A 22,362-nucleotide genomic window follows, 5' to 3' on the forward strand; every position below is an offset into this window, starting at 1 on the left:
ATATGTGGTATATATGTGCAATGGAATATTATTCAGCCGTAAAAAAAGAATGAGATCTTGCCATTTGCAAAAACGTGGATGGATCTAGAGAGTATTAGGCTAAGTGAAAAAAGTCAAAGAAAAACAAATACTGTATGATTTCACTCATCTGTGGAATTTAAGAAACAAAAAGAATGAACAAAGAGACAACAACAAAAACAGACTCTGGGGGCACCTGGGTGGCTCAGTCAATTAAGCGTCAGACTCAATTTCAGCTCCAGTCGTGATCTCAGGGCAATGAGAGTAAGTCCTGTGTCAGGCTCCAAGCTGGGGGTGGGGCCTGCTTGGGATTCTCTCTCCCCCTCTCCCTCTGCCACCCTCTGCCCCACTGCCCCATTATGCTCTGTCTCTAAAAAAACAGAAACAAAAATAAAAAATTAAATAAAAAAATAAAAAAAACAGACTCTTAAAGAGAACTGGTGGTTATCAGTGGGGAGGTGGGTGGTGGATGGGTGAAACAAAGGGGATAAAGAGTACACTTATTGTGATGAGCACTGAGTCTCGCACAGAATTGTTCAGTCGTACACTATACACCTGAAACTAGTAACACTGTATGTTAATTATACTTCAATTAAAAATATATGTATTTTTATAAAGTAGTTCATAATACCCTTGTCAAAAAAACATTAAAACCATTTGAGGTGACTTCGCAGTGAACAAGCACAGGAAACAAATCTGTAACTTAAAATAGTCTGCAGATAATACCAACTCCTCCTACAAACCCAAAATGGCCTCCAAATCTTTTCTTAATCTTCACATTTACCATTATTTTTTAAATTATGCTAATCTGAAAATTAGTATCATAAACCTAAAGAAGACTCTCATAACTCGTGACTCTGGTCTATTAGAAATCTCACTTGCCTGCTGAATGCTTCCTTTCAGATCTGGCCAATTTTATAAGGTGCTTAAAGCCTCCCCCAATATCCACGGCTGCTTGAGCCTATCTAGCAAAAGAAAGGTACTATAGTAACCAGCAACTAAAATTACATAAATATTTATAATTCTTCTTCAAGGGGAAAAAAAAGGCATTATACCTCCAGCCAGTGTAACATGACCCACGTAAAACTCAGCTCAGTGTTTCAAAGGAGCAAGAAAAACTAAAAATCTAAATAATACTTCAGAACACCTGTTTGTTAAGAATACCTGTCTTAGCTTAAAAACAAAAAATCACTTCTAGGAAATCAAAGTCCTTATGCTTCAGATGGCCTCAAAAAGCACACTAAAACTAGAATTTAGTTAATAGCATTTTATCCCAGATAAATTAGTAAATTAGCAAGAAAGATCTAAAAGTAATTTCACAGATTTGTAATATATGCAAATTACTTGGACAAAAATGATCTCTAAACATTTTTATCTTCTTTTCCCTTAGAAAAACTTTTTTTTTTTTTTTTTAAAGATTTTATTTATTTATTCGACAGAGATAGAGACAGCCAGCGAGAGAGGGAACACAAGCAACAGGAGTGGGAGAGGAAGAAGCAGGCTCATAGCGGAGGAGCCTGATGTGGAGCTCGATCCCATAACGCCAGGATCACGCCCTGAGCCGAAGGCAGACGCTTAACCGCTGTGCCACCCAGGCGCCCCCCTTAGAAAAACTTCTATGAAATAAAAACATTTAAATGAGGAAATGATTCATAAGTAGATATACATATGCTTAGGCCAAATACACAAATAAAAATATAAATTAAATAAAAAGCTTATGACTAAGTGTGCGGCTTCTTAATAGCACTTATTTCTCAATAACACAAAAAATAATAATTCCAGTCTAGAGGTCGCCTGGGTGGTTCAATTGGTTAAGCGTCTGACTCTTGATTTCAGCTCAGGTCACAATCTCAGGGTCATGAGAGTGAGCCCTGTGTAGGGTACCGTGCTCAACAGGGAATCTGCTTGAGATTCTCTCTCGCTCTGCTCCTCCCCCCTGCTTGTTTGCGCACGTGTGCACACTCAAATAAAATTAAAAAAAAAAAAGTACAATCTGGTACTATGAGAAGACATACTCATTATTAAGTAAAACTTAAACCAAGTGCTCCCACCCTGAATAGGATTACTCTTCTTTAATATCAAAAAGTATCATGGTCACCCAAAATGATCATGGCTGTCCTTTCAGTTTCAGGATTGAGAAAATACATGAGAAAAGGCTATTAAGAACTTAGTAACAAGGGCACCTGGGTGGCCTAGTCAGTCGGGCACCCGACTCTCAATCTCAGATCAGATCTTGATCTCAGAGACATGAGTTCAAGCCCCACACAGGGCTCCAACGCTGGGCATGGAGCCTGCTTAAAAATAACAACAATAAAAACTTAATAACAATTTAAATTTGTAGTTTATTAATCTGAACTATAGCCACAAAAATCTGAAAAACAGGAGTACAAAGACATATAAAACAAATTATTCAGTCTACAGAAAATACCTACCAGATACGCGGGTTTGCAGATGCCTTGCAAAATGCCAAAGGCTACTACTCCCACCACCCATACCCTGGGGTCCAGTCTGTAGGGTGGGAACCACTGAGTTAAACCAATACTTGGAGAAGAGCATTATTGGAAGAGTGTTCCACATCTTCTCAGTTTAAAAATTACAATAAAAAGATCCTAGAATGAAACACTGTTCGGTGAACTTTGGGATTATTCCAAAGAGCAGAGGAGGTGGTAAACATAAAGAATTAAAGATTTCAAAGAAAGGATCATACTTCTAGCTGAAGTTAACACATGCCAATACCGTCCATTGCCTAGTTACCACCATCTCCTTGCTGAAAGAACTGCTTCATGGAGGGAGGGAGATGGGGCAACATGGAGGCAGGGTCTGTGTACCCAATACAGCTCCCAGTCCTACCAGGCCACTGCTGCCTCCTGTTTTCTATAATGAACATGCCAGGATGCCCAACTATCCCAAAATTATCTAGCATTTAAATCAAGGATCCTTGAAATATTCTAGGCATGCTTGGGTCCAAGACAGAATGGAGAGAAACTTTTATTACAACGTGTTCAAGAAAACGAAAATCTCTCATGGGGACTTGCTAAACGCTGACCTGCCAGATGCCCACGGATCACAGAAGGCAACGCCAAGGACTGTTATAGGCCTTGAACAGTTAGCAGCTGAGCACAGTGACTACTGTCCCTAGTGGGAACACAGTCAAAAAGGACAACCGTAAGGCTGTTTATCCATTTCAGCATGCTTAAAATCCTCTTAAACATTACATACAAATCCCCCTTAATGGAACTACAGGAACACGGCTAGATTCGATGCTAAATACTTCTACATATGACGCACTGATCCCGATAGGCATTCCTCCTTTTCAGTTTTCTTCAAAGAACTCAAACTATGTATCAAACATCTACTGAATGCCTACTTTGTCTAAAATACTATAGCTGTGTGACTTGGGGTAAATGATTCCTCTGTGTCTTAATTTTCTCATCTATAAAATGAAGACAATAATAGTACCAATCCTCACGGAGCCTATGTAATGATTAAATAAGATAATGCACTTAGACACAACAGTGTCTGCCACACAATAAGACCTTCAAAGTTAGTTATTATTTATTACTAATTTCCATTTCTATATAACAACAGTTTCCATAAGGGCACTGCACAGATTATTAATTCATTAGTTCTCACAGTCACTGTTGTTTATGTAAATATGTTAACTGCCCAATTAGAATTCTGGAGATCAAGCAGCACATCTCCACATTCTTTTAGAGGCAATATAATATCATGACTAATTACACAGACTCTGAGCTAGACCACCCGGGCTCAACTTCTGCCTCTACCCTCAGGAGCAGAATGACCTGGGGTAAGTTATCTTCCCTCTATCCTCCATTTCAAGGATTTGCACTATCATCTACCCAACAAACCCAAGATACAGGATATGTTCCTCTCCATCCTTTACCCCTTTTCAAACCATCCAATCACTAAGCCTGCAATTCTCTACTTTTTAACCTCTGCACCCTCTATCCTGGCTCTCCATTTTTACAGACATACCAGGCTTTCATCATCTCTCACCTGCACTCCTCTTAATGGATGTATAGGGCTTAGTTACAGAAGTTGTTTCAGGCAGACAGGATGGTCTGAGCCAAGAAGCTAGGAAAAACGAGAGAATTCAAGGGACAGTGGCCAGATTGGTTGGGCTAGAAGAGGCAGTTGGGTTTATAAAAAGGAGTGATTATAACGTAAAGTTAGAAAACTGAACTGGAGCCAAACCATGGTGGGCTTTACTTTCAAGCTAGAGAATTTGAACTTAATCCTGTAACAATTACTTCTTCTTTTTTAATGGTAAAATATTTACTATTGATACTTACACTGATTAACTATAAAATGCCTCTCCTGTATTTCCCCTCTACCTCTTTACTACAAATAAATGGAAGACATACACTTTAATCTGTAATATTATAATAACACCAACTCTCTGGACTGTACTATAAAAACACACAAGTGCCTTGTATCAGCAAACACAAATACTATCTTCAGATAATGGGCAGGTACTCACGTTCTGAATAATGTATGATTCCGGTTTCTGAACCTGATAAAATGCTCAGAAAAGAATGGTTTGTCTTCCATCACTTGAACATGGTCTGCTAAGAGCAAATTCTTAGGAATACCCCTTGCTTCACATACTAGTCATATTAATGTCCGGCTTTTGCTCTTTACACTTGTGTTTTAAGAGCTTATGGAAACCATAATGAGGCCAGTTTAAATTCTTAGCCTTTGGGAAGACACAGACCCTTTTGAGATCCTGATGAGTTTTGGAGACTATCCTGAGAAAAATCCACATAGACAATAAATCTTACATTTTATTTCAAGTTCATGAACACTTAACATCCATTCACAGACCACAAGAACACCCCTTCTACAGGAATGCTATGTTTCACATGAAAAAGGCAGCAGTTCTGACCCTATACAGCAAGGGCATGTATTTCAGGTTTGTCTATGATTTTTGTAGACTTTGATGGATTTTCACTGATTTGTCCAGTCTCCCACCCAGTTCTTCTCTTTATCAATGTCATATTGTCCGTGACCTTGGAATAACACAAAACTAATAGAGTAACTAGAAATCAAATTTGTGACCCTGCTCTCATTAAAACTTCATCTTCTTGCTCCGAAGAAATGAATCAACAATCTAGAGCTGGAAACATAGCCATAAAAGAAACATTTGTTTACAATCCGTACCACAGAGACCTAGTCCTAAATCCAGGGAAGGAACGCTGAACAGGTTTTCCTTTACTCCCATGTACACATATCAGTATGAGAATGACCAATAACCTGCCTAAGACATCTCCAGGTGCAAACGATTCCTGTATCTGCGCACTACACTACCAAATCCTCAAACGAAGTTCTTTGATACTACAATTCGTGCAGAATCAAGTATGTGAGGCCATCTGGTGGATAAAATATAGAAACACACATTCTTAACTATGTGAAGACAAGAGTTCAGATCTCTTCCTAATGCCCTCACTCAAGATCATGTTTACTAAAGAACGCCGCCCCTCCCGCAGAGACGAAGAGCCTGATCCCATTGCCAAAACTCACCTATTAGACCTGTAATGTTATTTACACACTGACCTCTCCTTAAAAACAAGTTCATGAGAAAAAAAAACAAAAACAAAAACAAGAGCTCATGGACACAAAAATCTCAGGATGGAATGGCACCAAGAAAGTTTCCTGGAGTTTCTTCTTCATTACAAGTAGCTATGTAAAACCACAAGCCTGACAGACAGGTGTTTTCATAATTAAAACTGTAAGAAAAAAGAAATATCAGATACAATTAGTCTGGGAAGCTATCTCCCTTGTCAGGACAGGAACCACATGTTCGTCATCTCTACGACGTCCTCAAAACTAAGGACAATTCCTGGCACACAGCAAGTGCCCAGAAATTATAACCTGAGTTAAAACAAATGACATGACGCAAGCCTTAGTGCCCATCAATTAAATATACACAGCCTCGAACTCCACTCAGGTACCTTTAGTGGGAGCAGGATGTATGCTGATAATTGGCTGCTGCTTTGCCAATGGCATAAGTGTGGGTAGTGTCTGAATAATGATGGTTTTCGCTGGAACACCGGAATTTGTCTGAGTCTTGGATGCTGCTGGAAGTAATAATGGCTTGGGCTGAATTGAAGGTTTTGAATTCATCTGAATTTTCTTCTTTGGAGTCAGTCCATTTTCTGAAGAAAATCCAAACAAACCACAAATCAATGTGAAAGCAATTCCTAGAGAACAGATTCTATTATGTACCTTTCTCTACACATTATCTTGACCTCTGCGTAACTATCCTCACCTGGAGTTTAAGCACAGCTACTCTATACCTTAATGGACTAAAGAAAAGTCCTTAATCTGAGGTCTACCCCTTTTTCTGAGGTATAATTGATATATATAATGTTATATTAATTTCAAGGGTAAACATGATGCTACCACACACAGTTACAAATTTTTCTCTTGTGATGAAAACTTGTAAGATCTAATCTCTTAGCAACTTTCAAATATACAACACAGTATTATTAACTATAGTCACCATGTTGTACATTACATCCCCATGACTTATTTTTTTTAGAAGTCAAATGAGATCTTCCTTTTTGACCATGCTGATGGTCAAAATGATGGTTTTTGCTGGAACGACCACACTGCAGCTTTGGGAAGGGGATATATGAATTGGTAAAGGATAATAGCTAAAATCACTGAATAAGACCTGAAGATTAAAAGGTAATAAAAAGGGCCAAATGGGCATCGCATTCAATATCTTTAACCAAATCTTTGAATTCTCTCCTGAAGATGATGAGGCCTACAACCACTTTAAAGCATTTTTTACCTATAAGGCAAGAGAACCAAACAAGACAGGTCCATTATTTTAAAAACAAAAAGCCAGATTAATAAATATGCACTTAATCCAACATTTTCTTTTTAAAAATGGAACCTAAGTTCAGTCCAAATTAGAAGGAACAGAAGTCAGGAGATGGGAGTCATACCAGTTTTGCTCCTGGGACCAATGATGGGCTTATCTTCTTTCAGTGGCTCTGCTGAGGAGGGACTATGAGAGCTTTCACCATATAAGGAAAGGGGAGACATCTGGGAAGCAGAAGACAAATCCAACTCCTCCTGTAGCAAAATAAAATACGAACAAATAGAGAAGAATATAATTCTTGAACAGAAAATGGCTTAGAGAGGCAAGATCCATACATAAACAGACGAACATTCTAGAACAACTTCAAGGCAAAGGTGTGATATATTAGAAACTTTATGGACTGAGTACTAAGAGACTATGGATAAAGTAACATTATCCATCAATACAAGAGGAAAAATAGTTCAAATTGCAGAGGATGCCTATGTCATCCTCTCGTATTAAAGATGGAATCACTGATCTGCTCCTACATTTCCTCCCACACACTTGATATTTACTTGCTTCCTAGCCAGACAAACATTTGGTATAAGACTACGGTTAAAATGCCAACATCCTTTTCCCCAATCTCTTATTCAGTAGTCTTTTAAGAAACTCAAAACAAATAATTCTTACTATTTTTCTTTTGTATTTATTAATGCTGCCTTTGTCCCAAATGTTTTCAAAGAAAGACAAACACTGAAAGGAACGGGGCTATTTTCTTTTATTTAATGGGTGAGTTGTTAATACAAAGATGTATAAAGATAACATTTTCCAAGTCTTTTAACATTCAGTGGATCAGTCTCATTTTCTGGGCATAAGGAAACGTAACATAGGATAAAAGAAGCATTTCTATTCTGAGAGGAAAAAATGTTATACATAATAATGGAATAGGCATACATATATATATCATACCATCTTCAAAATAATCCGTAAGATTATTAAAAGAAAAGTTAAGAGAATACTTGTCTACTCTAAGCATGATATAGGCCCCCTAAAAAAAACCAGAAGCCCTAAAGGAAGAAGAAAGACACTTCGACAAATAATAATTAAAATATTTTATAATGAAAAATAGACCATAAATAGAATTAAAAGGTACACATTGGGAGAAATATTTGCCAAAAATGCACAGGGACTGCAACAGCCATTTCAATGAAAAGGAAATGCAAATGTCAGCCAAAGGCAAATTTATTATTTTTTTTTAAGATTTTATTTATTTGAGAGAGAGAGCATAAGCTGGGGGAGGGGCAGAGAGAGAGGGAGAAAAAGACTTCCCACTGAGCAGGGAGCCCAACGTGGAGTTCAGTATCAGGACCCTGAGAACACGACCTGAGCTGAAGGCAGACACTTAACTGACTGAGCCACCCCGGTACCCACAAAGGCAAATTTAAAAGAAAAGGTTTTTTTGGGTTTTTTTTTTGGATCGGATAAGAAAAAAAATTAAAATGACCTGGGCAGAATATGGGAGAAATGGCCCCTCCCAGTCATGCTGGTAAGAAAGACAACTGCTTCACTGATTCATCCTCAACACCTACTCAGCACGTAGCCATAAGCTGGGCTCTGTGAACCTTACAGAATACTTCAGAGTATATTCGGAATAAACCAAAGAGTACAAGATAACAACACAGGAGGATATGATTCTCTTCATGGCCTTAGAGGCTTAAAAGGTATTTCTTAACATTCAGCAAGTATTCCTTTTATTTATAAAAGTTCTAGAAAACAAAGATTAGAGGGATACTTTTTTAACATTAAAAAAAAAAGCTATGTATAATTGCATAGCCAATGTCATACTTAATGGTGAAATACTAAATGTAGTACCACTGAAGTCAGGATAAGAAACATAACTGCTTTTTCTATAATTCTAGCAAACATAATTATACTAAAAAATGAAACAAAAGGAGTAAATATTAAAATAGAAGAGACAGAAGTACCTTTGTAAGGTAAAATGCTGTCTACTTGGAACACATATAAAAACCAATTTTAAAAAATTTCACTATGAAAATACTGTATGAATGATCACTTAAAATATAATAAAAAAGATTTCACCCACGAGAGCTATAACAATTATAAAATACCTAGGAGTTAATTTTTGAAGGAATGTACAGGGCCTATATAAAGAAAATTTCAAAACTTGACTGAAATACATAAAAGATAAATTGACTAAACAGAGAGACATAAGATATTCCTTAACAGAATGATTATAAAGGTGATACAACTGGGGAAACTGGTTCACTTAGAGAAAAGTAAAACTAGGTCCCTAACTAACACCACATAGTAAGGTAGACTCTAAAGGTATTAAGAAGGGACGCCTGGGTGGCTCAGTTGGTTAGGCACCTGCCTTCGGCTCAGGTCATGATCCCAGGGTCCTGGGATCGAGCCCCATGTTGGGCTCTCTGCTCAGCGGGAAGCCTGCTTCTCCTTCTCCCTCTGCCAGCCGCTCTGCCTACTTGTGCTCTCTGTGTCAAAAAATAAATAAAATCTTTAAAAAAAATAAAAAATTTAATTTTTAAAAAAGGTATTAAGAAATCTTGGGGTGCCTGGGTGGCTCAGTCAGTTAAGCCTCTGCCTTCAGCTCAGGTCATAATCCCGGTGTCCTGGGATCGAGGCCCGCATCAGGCTCCCTGCTCAGCAGGGAGTCTGCTTCTCCCTTCTGCCCCCATACCCCACTCTCTCCCACTCCCTCTCTCAAATACATAAAGGAAATTTTTTTAAAAAAATAAATAAAGGTATTAAGAATCTAAATGTGAAAGGTAAACCATGTAGTCAATAGAAAAAAATATAGGAGAGTATCTTTGTGGCCTACAAGCAGAGAAAGATTTTTTTAAAAAAAAAAAAAAAAAAAAAAACACTTCAAAAAGAAGCCAAAAAGCAAAGGGGAAAAAAAGATGAATCTGAGTATTCAAAATTAGAAATTTCTACTCAAAAAAGACTGCAAAGCTAATAGATAATAGAAAGTAAAAAGATATGTGTAATGTCCAAACCCAACAAAGTTACTATCTCAAATGTAGAAGGAATTCTTGCAAATGACTAGGAAAAAGACAACTCAATAGAAAAACTGACAAAAGACAGGAATAAAAAATTTTATAAAAGAAAAAATATCCAAATCCAAAAGGCTAATGAGCATGTAAACAAATGCTGGAAACAGTAAGTAATCAAAGAAATACAAATTAAAACAAAACAAACAATAAAAGATTTACACCACCTGGCAAAAATTAGAAAGCCAGGCAACGCTGAGTATTAGCGATGAAGAGAAGCGACAAGGATCCTCAAGTACTTTGCTGGGACTGCGATGACCACCGGGGTCCCTAGAGCTAGATGGCAGCACTTGTCAAACGAACATCTGTACTCTACCGCTCAGCAATTCCACCCCTGGGCCTATATCCCAAAGGAATCCTCACACGGGCCCAAAAAAGGATATTTTTGACAATGCTCGCTGCGATGTAGGTAAAATATGGTGAACATACACGTGAACTTACACAAAACAGTATGAATTGATCCTAAAAACAGTGTTGATTTTTGAAAGAAATACAAAGAGACCTAACATAATAACATCATTTACATAAACTATTTTAAGTACACAGAATAGAAATCAGTGAGAACAAGCTGAACATTTTGTACTGGTACCACGCTTTTGATAGTCATTAGGGAAAAGATAAAATTAGGTCTGTATCTCACATCACATACCAGGATAATTTCAAATGGATCAGAGATCTAAATTAAAAATAAAACCTTACAGGGGCGCCTGGGTAGCTCAGTCGGTTGACCGGCCAACTCTTGATTTTGACTCAGGTCATGCTCTCAGGCTCATGGGATCAAGCCCTGCATTGGGCTCCAAACTCAGCAGGGAGTCTACTTGAGATTCTCTCCCTCCCCCTCTCCCTCTGCCCTGTCCCTCCATCCCCTCGAGTGCGCTGATAAATACATCTTTAAAAATAAATAAATAAAAATAAACCCCTATTAAAAAATACGTATTAATAGTCACTGAGAAAATATTTCTTGCTCATGAATGAACATAGAGGGCATTAGGCTAAGTGAAATAAGTCGGACTGAGAAAGACAACAGATTTCACTCATGTAGAATCTAAAAAACAAATGAATAAACAAAAAGCACACAAAAATATTTCTTGCTGAATAATCCGACCCTGAAGCCAATAGATAGGAGAGGGCAAGACAGCATCCATGCAGAAAGGCAGGCTGATAGAGTGTCAGAGTCCAAACTGAGGTGGGTAGGGAGAGTGTTCACACGGGGATGGAGAGAACAGTCCAGCATGGGGAGTCAGAGCAGGGTGATAAGGGCATCAAAATTGGGTCAGCTTGATTTTTCAAAAAGCCCAATGAAGACATGTTAAAAGAACACAGGAGTCAGTGTGAAGGGAGTTGCACTGGCCAAATCCAGGACAACATAAGAACCAGAATAATCACAGTAATGGATTAAAATCTGTTGAATGAAATAAAGCATAAGTCCATACTGATATAAAGAAATAAACAGACAAACTTAAGCTATCGATGAGAAACTGGACTTTTTTTTTTTTTTAAGATTTTATTTATTTATTCGACAGAGATAGAGATAGTCAGCGAGAGAGGGAACACAAGCAGGGGGAGAGGGAGAGGAAGAAGCAGGCTCACAGCAGAGGAGCCCGACCGTGGGGCTCGATCCCAGAACGCCGGGATCACGCCCTGAGCCGAAGGCAGACGCTTAACCGCTGTGCCACCCAGGTGCCCCATGGACTTTTTTTTTTTTTTAACATCATTTTAAAGTACTTCCTCACAAAATACTTTTTTTTTTTTTTAAGATTTTATTTATTTATTTGACAGAGAGAGAGGCAGTGAGAGAGGGAACACAAGCAGGGGGAGGGGGAGAGGAAGAAACAGGCTTCCCGCCACGCAAGGAGCCCGATGCGGGGCTCGATCCCAGAATGCTGGGATCATGACCTGAGCTGAAGGTAGACGCTTAACGACTGAGCTACCCAGACGCCCCTCACAAAATACTTATTTACGGCGAAGAGAGAAAGAACTTCACCGTGGAAAAGCCTGGCAGACATTACCTTAACTGAGTGAACAAGGTGAACCTCATCAGTAATGACAAACTGACACTGGGTGCCATCTCATCAAAAGTACATGAGACAGGCATGGCATCACCTCAGTGATATTCCTGCCGTGGATACAAAACCTGTACCTAATCCCCAGGAAGCATCAGACATAACTAGTCTTTAATCTCCACAAGTGACAAGGTCATGAAAACTGAGGAAAGATAAACTGTTTTGCCTGAAGGAAATGAAAGAGACAAGCCAACCAAATACGGTGCTCAATTCTATGCTAGATTCCTTTGCTCATCTAAGGGGTATCTCGAGACAACTGGCACAATCTAAGTGGGAGTTGAGGACTAGATGAAAGTAAGGCATCAATGTTTATTTCCTGATTTTAGTGACTGGATTGTGGCTACAGAAGGCACACCCCTGTTTGCAAGAAGTAGATAGTCAAGTATTTGGGGGTGATAAGCATCAGGTTGGCAACTTACTCTCAAACGGTTCAGCGAAAAAAGTTCTTTGTAACGTCCTTGTAACCTTTCTCTAAATTTGAGATTATTCCAAACAAAGAGTTGATATAAACAAGAATAAAAATACTATAACCTCTGAGTGGTGAAAATCCTCTTCTGAATGACTCCCCCACCTCCAAAAAAAGGCAATAAAAGATCAGTAATTTGGCTATGGAGAAAAGTATGCCTGGAGAAAATAAACACCAGACATAAAGCATCAAGACAAATGACAAACTGGAGAAAAAATATTTGTTAACTTATTTCACAAACTAAGGATTAATAATCCTAATATGTAATAAAACAACTTAAAATTTTGAGGAGAAAAAGACCAACACAATCCAATAGAAAAGCGAACCAAGGGGCGCCTGGGTAGCGCAGTCGTTAAGCGTCTGCCTTCGGCTCAGGGCGTGATCCCAGTGTTCTGGGATCGAGTCCCACATCAGGCTCCTCCGCTAGGAGCCTGCTTCTTCCTCTCCCACTCCCCCTGCTTGTGTTCCCTCTCTCGCTGGCTGTCTCTCTCTGTCAAATAAATAAATAAAATCTTTAAAAAAAAAAAAAGAAAAGAAAAGAAAAGCGAACCAAAATTTGAACTGATAGTTCATTAAAAAAGAAATACAAATAGGCCTTATACATATGAAATATTTGAAAAGATGTTCAACCACACTTAGAATAAAACAGACAACAAAGCATGCTGTGTAGCAATGATGGGAACACTAGCCCTCTCACACACTGCTGGTCAGACCACACAACTGCACAACACGACAGAGGGAAATCTGGCTATAATCCACAACACAGCAAAGTATTCACCCTGATCTCAACAATCTCACTTCTAGGATCATATCCCAAAGACATCCTGGCAAAAATAGGAAGTGACTTGTATAACATGTTATTCACTCTAGCATTATTTGAGCCTGGAAAGGACTGAGAACAACACAAAGGTTCATCAATAAGGAAATCATCAAAGAAAGCATGATATATCCACACAATGGATGTATCAAGGAACAGCATGCAGCCATAAAAAGGAATGAGAAAGATCCTATATCCCGAAACTGGACTTCCCTCCAAGTTATACCACTAAGTTAAACAAGCAAGGTACAGAACAAGGTATAGAGTATGCTACCTTTTGTGTAAAGATGGATGGAAAGAAAGGATAGAAATCGGGCTTCTGTAAATATACCTTATTATATACTTTTGGGTGGCTCAGTAGGTTAAGCGTCTGCCTTCAACTCAGGTCATGATCCCAGGGTCCTGGGATCAAGTCCCACATCAGGATCCCTGCTCAGTGGGGAGTCTGCATCTCCCTCTGCCCTGCCCCAGCTTGTGCTCACTGTTGCTCTCTCTCCCCCTCACAAAAATAAATAAATTTTTATCTTAAAAAAAACTTTTTTAAATAAGATTAAAAAAACATTTTTTTAATATATCATTTGGAGAAATTGTGGGACCACAGAGAACTTGCAGTGATAGCAATCAGAGAAAAGCTTCATAGAGGAAGTTGTTTTTGAACTGGGACTAAAAGAGGCTGAATAGGAGTTTTACAAGGGAACGAAAAAACAGGCTACTCCAGGCAGAAGAGCATGTACAAAAACCTACAAGTGTAAGAGCAGAGATCTCGCTGCTCTTATTCACTGCCAGGCTTTGAACAGTGCCTGGCACAGTTGTTGGGTGAGTAGAGAGCATGGGAGCTCTGAGGTGGGAACTCCACAGGGTTAAAAGGGGAATGTGAGGGTAGGAAGGGACAGTGAACCAGAAAGGTAAGCAGGAGCCGGGTCATGAAGGACCTAGTACTCGGGAGTTTGAATTTCATCCTTTTAAGGGCTGGGAAGTCAGTACAAGGTTTAAGCAAAAGACTGGCATGATCAAATTTCTAATTCTGAAAGATTTTTCTTTGAAGATTCCTCTGCTAAGAAAAGTTGGGGGAGTAAGGAGGCAGAGGGGCCAGTTAAAATACTATTGACTTAATCCTAGTGAGATAATGATGGCCTGGCAGGGGCAAAGAAGATGAATCACAGAGACATTAACTGGATTGAATTGTCCAGATTTCACAGTTGACTAGATGTTGAGTCTGCCAGAATGAAGATACCACAATTTCAACAGATATAATTTACTGAAACATTAATTTAAATTTTTCTTCTTAAATTTTCCCTTCCCCCATTCAAAAAAGTACCGAAATACTTTAGTATTTCCTTTCCCCACACTCAGAGCTTCTGTCTGGATGGAGAACAGAAGCCTTTTTAAGAAGTTACCAGATTTTTATAAAAACCTTAGCCCATTCAAAGGTAGTACCAAGCCTTCCTGAATTAAGGAATCCATTCCAGGTTCTATGGCCAAGGAGTTACAAATCAGACCATCTTAGAGTCTTCCCTGTCCTCAAAGAATATATATTCTGACAGGAGAGAGGGCAGCAGGGAGAAAAGACAGTAAGCCAATAAACAAAAAATACTGGATACTGGTAAAGGGTGAAGAAACCACTCAAACAATGAAATCATGAAGGCAAGAACACCAGGGAAGGAGGGCAAAACCAGAGACAAAGAACTTGCTAGCTCTCCCAAGGCCCTTCCTCGAAACTCAGGTTCCTCGGGATTAAATGAGATCATAAGGCTCACAGTGGCATTTCATAAATGATAAGTGCCTCCTCCATACACGTATTTCCCAGGAAGCATTATGACCAAAATCACCGTAGAAGGCTGGCTACTTACAGGAACGTGCTGAGTTGAAGAGTAAGAGTCCACTGACTGAGGAGAGGAGACTGAACAACTTGAGGAGGCTGGAGAAAGTGGCTGAGGTTCTGCCTTAACATCTGTAACTGAAAAACATGAAGTAAAAATTCTCCCACTGGACAATATCAACTCAAAATAAAATGAGTAGGAAAGAGGGTAAAATCTACTTAAAATTCAATCCCACTGAGGCTAAGGTAACCAAAATGTATCATCAAATGAAAATTCAAAATGCAGAAAAAGGTATATCTAGTATGCTGCCATTTGTGTAATAAATTATATACGTGTATATGTATATTCTACCCCCATCTGCGCTAATTCTCTGGAAGGATAAACATAACAAACTGGGAACTGTGGTTGTCTCTGGGGAAAACGTGTTGGCCGAGGAATAACAGCTGAAGGAGACATTTTTCTACCCTACAGACTTTTTGTACCTTTTGAATATTATACCACATGCAAAAAATTATAGATTCCTCCAAAAATAACTTTTAAAAACAGAAGAAATCAGAAACAATTATTTTAGAAAACGTTTATGACAATACAATTAAAACTCACAAAAATGTTCGTATCTTTTGCTAAAACTTATTTATAAAAATTTATTGAGCAACTACAGCCCAGGCGATGTTTTCCAAAGTCAACTGCAAATATCTACCATCCCTCATAATCTATAATGTGATCATACCCTTTCCCATCAAGAAGTAGCATCTATTTCCCCTCCATTTGAATCACGGTGGGCTTAAGACGCCTTCAATCAACAGCGTATAGAAGTAATGCTACATGAATTCCAAGGCTGGGTTATGTTAGGCAATGCAGCTTCCACTCTTTCTGCTGGAACACTCACCCCTGAGCCTCTGAAGTCTGACTACCATGAGACCACCAAGCTGAAAGGAAGCCAAGCCGCACAGAAATGCCATGTGTGGGTGCTCTAGCCAACAGTCCTAGCCATCAAGCCACTCAGGACAGGCAAGAGATATGTGAGTGAAGAAATCTTACAGTAATGCTAGCCCCCAACTTTCAAGCTACTCCAGCCTTCCCATCTTCCCAGCTGAGGTCTGGACATCACAGAGCAGGGACAAGCCATTTCCTTGGTGTACGTGTCCAAATTCCTGACTCACAGATTCTGGGAGCATAATAAAATGGTTGTTGTTTTAAGCCACTAAGTTTTAGAGTAGTTTGTTACATGACAACAGTAACCAGAACACTGGCCTTGGGTAGCCCATTTTCTGTGAGGGAAGACGGGCATTTAACAAGACACATAAATACATAAAATGGGGGACTGGGACATGCCAGAGTGGGGAAGACTGCAATTTGGGTGGGAGGATGTGCTGGTGTCAGCTCTTAAGTCTACCTCCTATATATAGTCTGTGATGCACATTATTAAGACCTGTCCCAGCTGGCTCCCTTTTAGGTCCTGTCAATGGGGGATACTGGAAGGATGCTAAAGCGAAGAGAAGGGAGAAAGGGGTTTCTTCCTTCTCCCATCAGCTGCATCCCACAAGTAACAGTTGGCTCCAGGTCCCAGCTTCTCCCGGCACATCCAAAATCTACTTCATCAGGGTCCCTTAAAGATACTAGCATCAACTAGGTGGTGGCCCCTCCGCAGAAGTATGTATATCAAATGCAAGAGGCCCCGACACCAACTTCCTAAGTTCTGATGACCCCAAGCTTTCTTTGAGTCACTAAGTTCTGTCTAGTTCTCAGATAGGTCAACCTCTTATAAAGATATTATACAGAATTCAAAATCAGGATTTCTGGTATGAATTCTTTATCATTATGTGATGAAAACATAACAACAAAACTCTTTACATCCACTTGGGCAAGCAACTTATACGTGCGCTGCCACATCAGAAGTAGAATATCTATCCCCGGAATTTTTTAACCCATCAAAGTAGCCCAATAACCCCACCTGATTTTGACTATTACCAAACTACAAAATTAAAAAGGATCTGTTTAAAATTTTTACCAATGAAATACATCATTACCTGTACAGAGCTGGTTGTTGATGTCCCAAATGCCTGTTTCCCAGGGCATCAAATCCAAGTCAAAATCAAGATTATCAAAATTGTTTTCCTGTAGGTTTCAAATCAGCAAAAGGATATCAGAAGAATAAAATACACAGATCTAAAAATCAAACTATCAGATACACCTTGTCATAAATAATATAATTGCTATTACCCAACTTAGTTAAAATAATTTTCTAAGTCAATTGGCTCATCTTGAGAATACATCTTGCATGGCCTAAAGATAAAACAATTCAGTCATCTGAAACACAGCAGGAACAATTAGGGAGGTAATGGATTCACCATCTGAAAGCTTCAGTTGGTGTTATTAATTTTCCAGGGGAATCAACTTACTTACAAGAGTCACAAAATATGTCTTTTGTCATAAGGGAGATCCAGCAAAGTAAGTTTTCCCATTGCCATTAATGAAACCAAGTCAAAGCCAAATGCCTACTTAAAACATCATCTCTATACAGCAATGCAAAAAATATAGATTTTAGCCAAAAGACATGCAAGAATTGTAACGAGACTTTAGCTTAACCTTCAATTATACCAAATATTAAAAAGGTTATCTAAGAAAGAAGAGATCCATAGAAGGATGGGTAATTTTCTTTTTTTCTACTGTACAGTACTTTCAAATTTCTAAAATAAAATTTCTAATTTTTTTTAACCCTAGAAGATAAAACTAAGTTTCTCAAATAGAAGTCAACATACTTCTTAGAGGAACTCTTAGTTTCTTCATTTAGATGACAATTTTTTTTTTACTTAAATATAAGCATATTCTGGGTCATCCGAATAGTCATCTTATACTATATACATCAATAAAGTGCAGCCACACATGAGTTAGAGATCAAGATAATACTATTATCTTAAATGTCCAGGGTTATAGAGACAAGAACAGATGTAAACAATATATACACAGTACCACAAAGTCAAAGGCAGTCAATACTAACTTAATATGACACATAATAAAACAACAACAGTAGAAAAAGTAAGCCTCAGGGCAAAAGTAAAGATTAGTCTCTTAATTATTAACAACCATTTGGAAATAATTTCTAAAATAATATTATTTCAAAATGTCTCTTTTGTGGTTTATTTTTATTGAGAACACAAGGAAAGAAGAAAACAGTCTGATTCTGCTACCCTTAACTAAGTAAATATTGGTGCAAGTTATAGAAAGAGAATGTCTGGACGTTCACGTGAAAAAAGAAAAAAAAAACTACTGAAACCATGAAAGAACCCCTTTCCCTTTTAAATCAACCCCCTTTGCTTTTTTCTCTTACTTGAACCTACACATTAAGAAATAAAGCAGGCCTGTACCTTCAGCAACCAAAAAAATCCTTCAACTTTCTTAGCCTAAGTAAACTAAGCAATGAAGCCTGCCTGACCGCTAGCAATACTTTTTAACATGCCCAACAGTGGACATGGCCTACTCCACAATGCTTCTTACTCAGTCTTCAGCCAAAATGGTCAAATGTCTTTTACAGCATAAGAATTTTATCTGTTTGGAAACTTAACAGGCCTATTTTATGTAAAGTGAAACACAGCTGTGCTTCTGTATTCTGGCTTTTCTATGACTTCTCAGGGGAAACTACTAATGTGTGGAAGAGAATGACAATTTAAAATTAGAAACCCTCTAATCTAATCCCTTAACTTTATTTTTTTTTTAAGATTTTATTTATTTATTTGACAGAGATAGAGACAGCCAGCAAGAGAGGGAACACAAGCAGGGCGAGTGGGAGAGGAAGAAGCAGGCTCATAGCGGAGGAGCCTGATGTGGGGCTCGATCCCATAATGCCGGGATCACGCCCTGAGCTGAAGGCAGACGCTTAACGACTGAGCCACCCAGGCGCCCCCTAATCCCTTAACTTTATTCTAGAAAAATTAAGGAACTGAAAAACTGAATGCCTTGTGAAAGGTAAGAATGTTAGTTATAAAATGAGGATCATATTTCCCTGAACCTTTCAAACTTTCTACAGTATGGTAACTTGGTAGTTTTAGCCATAGAGGTTGTGAATAAATACCAGTTGCTTAGGCAACCTTCCCAATATTTAAAGCCAATTTGGGTCACCCGGGTGGCTCAGTCAGTTAAGCTTCTGCTTTCGGCTTGGGTCATGATCCCAGGATCCTAGGACCAAGCCCTGCATTGGGCTTCCTGCTCAGTGGGAAGCCTGCTTTTCCCTCTCCTCCCCGCTCGTGCTCTCTCTAGCTCTCTCAAATAAATAAATAAAATCTTCACAGAAAAAAGCTAATTTCCTCAATAGCTCGTATTCTCAAACATCCCACAAGGTAAACAAAAACTATTAAAATTTCATATGCTGATTAAAAAAATGTATCGTGTATTCTTACTCTCTTCTACTGATGCATAGTAAAACAACTGCTAAATTATTCTTTGAGAAATGTATGGGAAACTCACTAAGCATTACATATTTTTGCACTCAAGTTAATAAGGGCTCATAATATAAGTAACAAACATCCAACCTGATTGATGTACATATAAAATCACTGTTCGATTGAATTACCTCCCAAGTGAAACAGCACCTCATCTATTAAAGAGTAAGACAAAATAAAAGAGTTCTATAGGCCAATGTACTATGCACTAACACAAAAAAGAAGATATTTTTGAGGATTCAAGTGCTATAATAATAACTTTTACACAGATTTCTAACCATTCAAAGGAAAAAAGTAAGTACATGTCTAAGTTTCAGAGTTTTCTATACTAAGGATATGTAACTTTTAAAAAGGAAGTAAGTTCTGCTTGACTGGATCCATGACTCACATACACCCTTTAACATCATCATTTCCCTTATACAGCAAAGAATCTCTAAAAGCCAAAGAGTAGGCAGTTAAGTGACTTTTCCAAAGTCACCCAACCCTGGGACCTAAGGTAAACTCAGACTACAAGTCTTCTCCTACCAATTTCTACAATCCTAAATTTACTGAGTAAAAAATGGCTGCTAACTTTCACACTTAATACTAAAAATTATTTAAACTTAAATCACTAGCCTAAACCTGTTATCCTGAAACCATCTTGCAATAATCAGAATAAAGATTAAATATCACACTAGTCAGTAATTCTCCCCTAGGGAATACTTACGTAAGTCTCCCTCGCTGCATCCAATTGCAGGTCATCAGCGTCTGTGAAATAGCCGAGTTCAGCAAACAGTGTAGAATCTTTGCAAAATGGGTAGAGATTAAAAAAGAAGAATAGAGATTAACTGTCAATTCAATGTTTCAACAAAAGAATAAGCACCATATCCCTATGCCAGCTCTATTAGGGGTTCTCGTTAGCCATTACTATTATTTATAAACTCTAGCAGTGTGAATGACAACTCAAAGCTATTTCTAATTCATGTCTTATTTTCTACATAATTTCTACCTTGTGATATAAATCCTTACACCAGGGATTAACAAACAAGTTTTAAGTCAGGTCACATTGGAATAAATGATAATGACTTTCTGGAACATTACTAACAGGAATTCTGAGGTTACATCTGGGCTCAACATGAAAATGTACCAAGGTTAGAAAGGGGAACCCTCTTACGCTGTTGGTGGGAATGCAAACTGGTGCAGCCACTCTAGAGCTACCCTATGACCCAGCAATTGCACTACTAGGTATTTACCCAAAGATACAAATACAGTGATCAGAAGGGGCACATGCACCCTAATGTTTATAGCTGCAATGTCCATAACAGCCAAACTATGGAAAGAGCCCAGATGCCCATCAACAAATGAATGGATAAAGATGTGAGATACACACACGCAGGCACACACACACACACACACACACACACACACACACACACACTGGAATATTACTCAGCCACCAAAAAGAATGAAATCTTGCCAGTTTCAACGATGAATGGAACTAGAGGGTATTATGCTAAGCAAAATAAGTAGGTCAGAGGGAGACAAAAACCATACAATTTCACTCCTATGTGGAATTTAAGAAACAAAACAGATGAACATAGGGGAAGGGAAGGAAAAATAAAATAAGATGAAAATTGAGAAGGAGGCACTGAACTCTAGGAAACAGAGTTGCAGGAGGGGAGGTCGGTGACAGGAAGGGATAATTGGGTGATAGGCATTAAGGAGGGCACTTGATGTAATGAGCACTGAGTGTTATATGCAACTGACAAATCACTAAATTCTACCTCTGAAATGGAAGGAAGGAAGGAAGGCAAGGCAGGAAGGCAGACAGAGATGGAGGGAGGAAGGGAGGGAAAATGTACCGTGGTTGCTCAGCAGTGATGATAGAAGAGGAATATGGCAGGCCATGGACCACGTATTTGCCATCCAAGCCTTAGTTTAGGGTACAATCAACTTTCTATCTAAATAATAAAGGACTCATTTATCTAAACCATTAAATTTATTTCAGCAATACTAATTCCAATTTCCAGATAAGATTTCATTATAAACCAAGACATTTATGGATACAGAAAATATTCTTTAATAAACTAGGTTGAGGGGTGCCCGGGTGGCTCAGTCGTTAAGTGTCTGCCTTCGGCTCAGGGCGTGATCCCGGCGTTCTGGGATCAAGCCCCACATCGGGCTCCCTGCTCCGCTGGGAGCCTGCTTCTTCCTCTCCCACTCCCCCTGCTTGTGTTCCCTCTCTCGCTGGCTGGCTAGCTCTCTGTCAAATAAATAAATAAAATCTTTTTTTTAAATAAATAAATAAATAAAAAATAAACTAGGTTGAAACTTCCTGTAGAGGATAGGTCAAGATGCTGAAAAGACCAAAGGCAGCTGATTACCATACAACCTGTGAAGTGTCCATTTTCTCTAATATTTTCAGAATCTCAAGAACTTCAAAGAGTTTTCCGTATCTAAGTCCGCTTTTGTACTCCCTAGCATCACGCCACTGAAACTGCTCTGGTGATTTCCTCATGTAACATATACAGGAGCCACACCACCCGTCTACCATTAACTCAGCCAGTGACAGAATCATTTCACCAACCTACCAACAAAATAAAACCTAGCAAAAAATTTTGTGTAGTAGTAATGAAAGGTTACTCACACAACTCCCACAAAAGGACGACCTAAAACTCAGCCGCAGAGCCAAAAACACATAGTAGAGAACTGTAGCTACATGCCTCACATAGAGGCTGAAACCCTTGAAAGAGTTTTCTCTATGGCTACCTCTCATTTCTCCTCTCCCATTCTTCCTGGAGCCTGTTTTCAGCAAGCTCCTCTCTCACACACACAAATGGCT

At 38.7% G+C, this 22,362-nt stretch overlaps 1 protein-coding gene across 4 annotated transcripts in view; it reads right to left on the bottom strand.

Moving 5' to 3' along the window:
• Positions 1-22,362, bottom strand: part of ATF6 (activating transcription factor 6) — a 205,880-nt gene that overhangs the window by 171,933 nt on the left and 11,585 nt on the right. For 3 of the 4 annotated variants that reach the window (XM_034667251.1, XM_011226064.3, XM_034667253.1), the window contains 5 exons: positions 20,248-20,324; positions 17,133-17,220; positions 15,133-15,239; positions 6,993-7,122; positions 5,991-6,194 (listed from right to left, as the gene is read on the bottom strand). In XM_034667251.1, the coding sequence (XP_034523142.1) occupies positions 5,991-6,194; positions 6,993-7,122; positions 15,133-15,239; positions 17,133-17,220; positions 20,248-20,324 (606 nt within the window). The remainder of the gene's footprint in view (positions 1-5,990; positions 6,195-6,992; positions 7,123-15,132; positions 15,240-17,132; positions 17,221-20,247; positions 20,325-22,362) is intronic. The other variant, XM_034667252.1, reaches the window with a different exon arrangement.

This window comes from Ailuropoda melanoleuca, chromosome 8 (assembly GCF_002007445.2).
Source record: "Ailuropoda melanoleuca isolate Jingjing chromosome 8, ASM200744v2, whole genome shotgun sequence".
Classification (NCBI taxonomy): domain Eukaryota; kingdom Metazoa; phylum Chordata; class Mammalia; order Carnivora; family Ursidae; genus Ailuropoda; species Ailuropoda melanoleuca.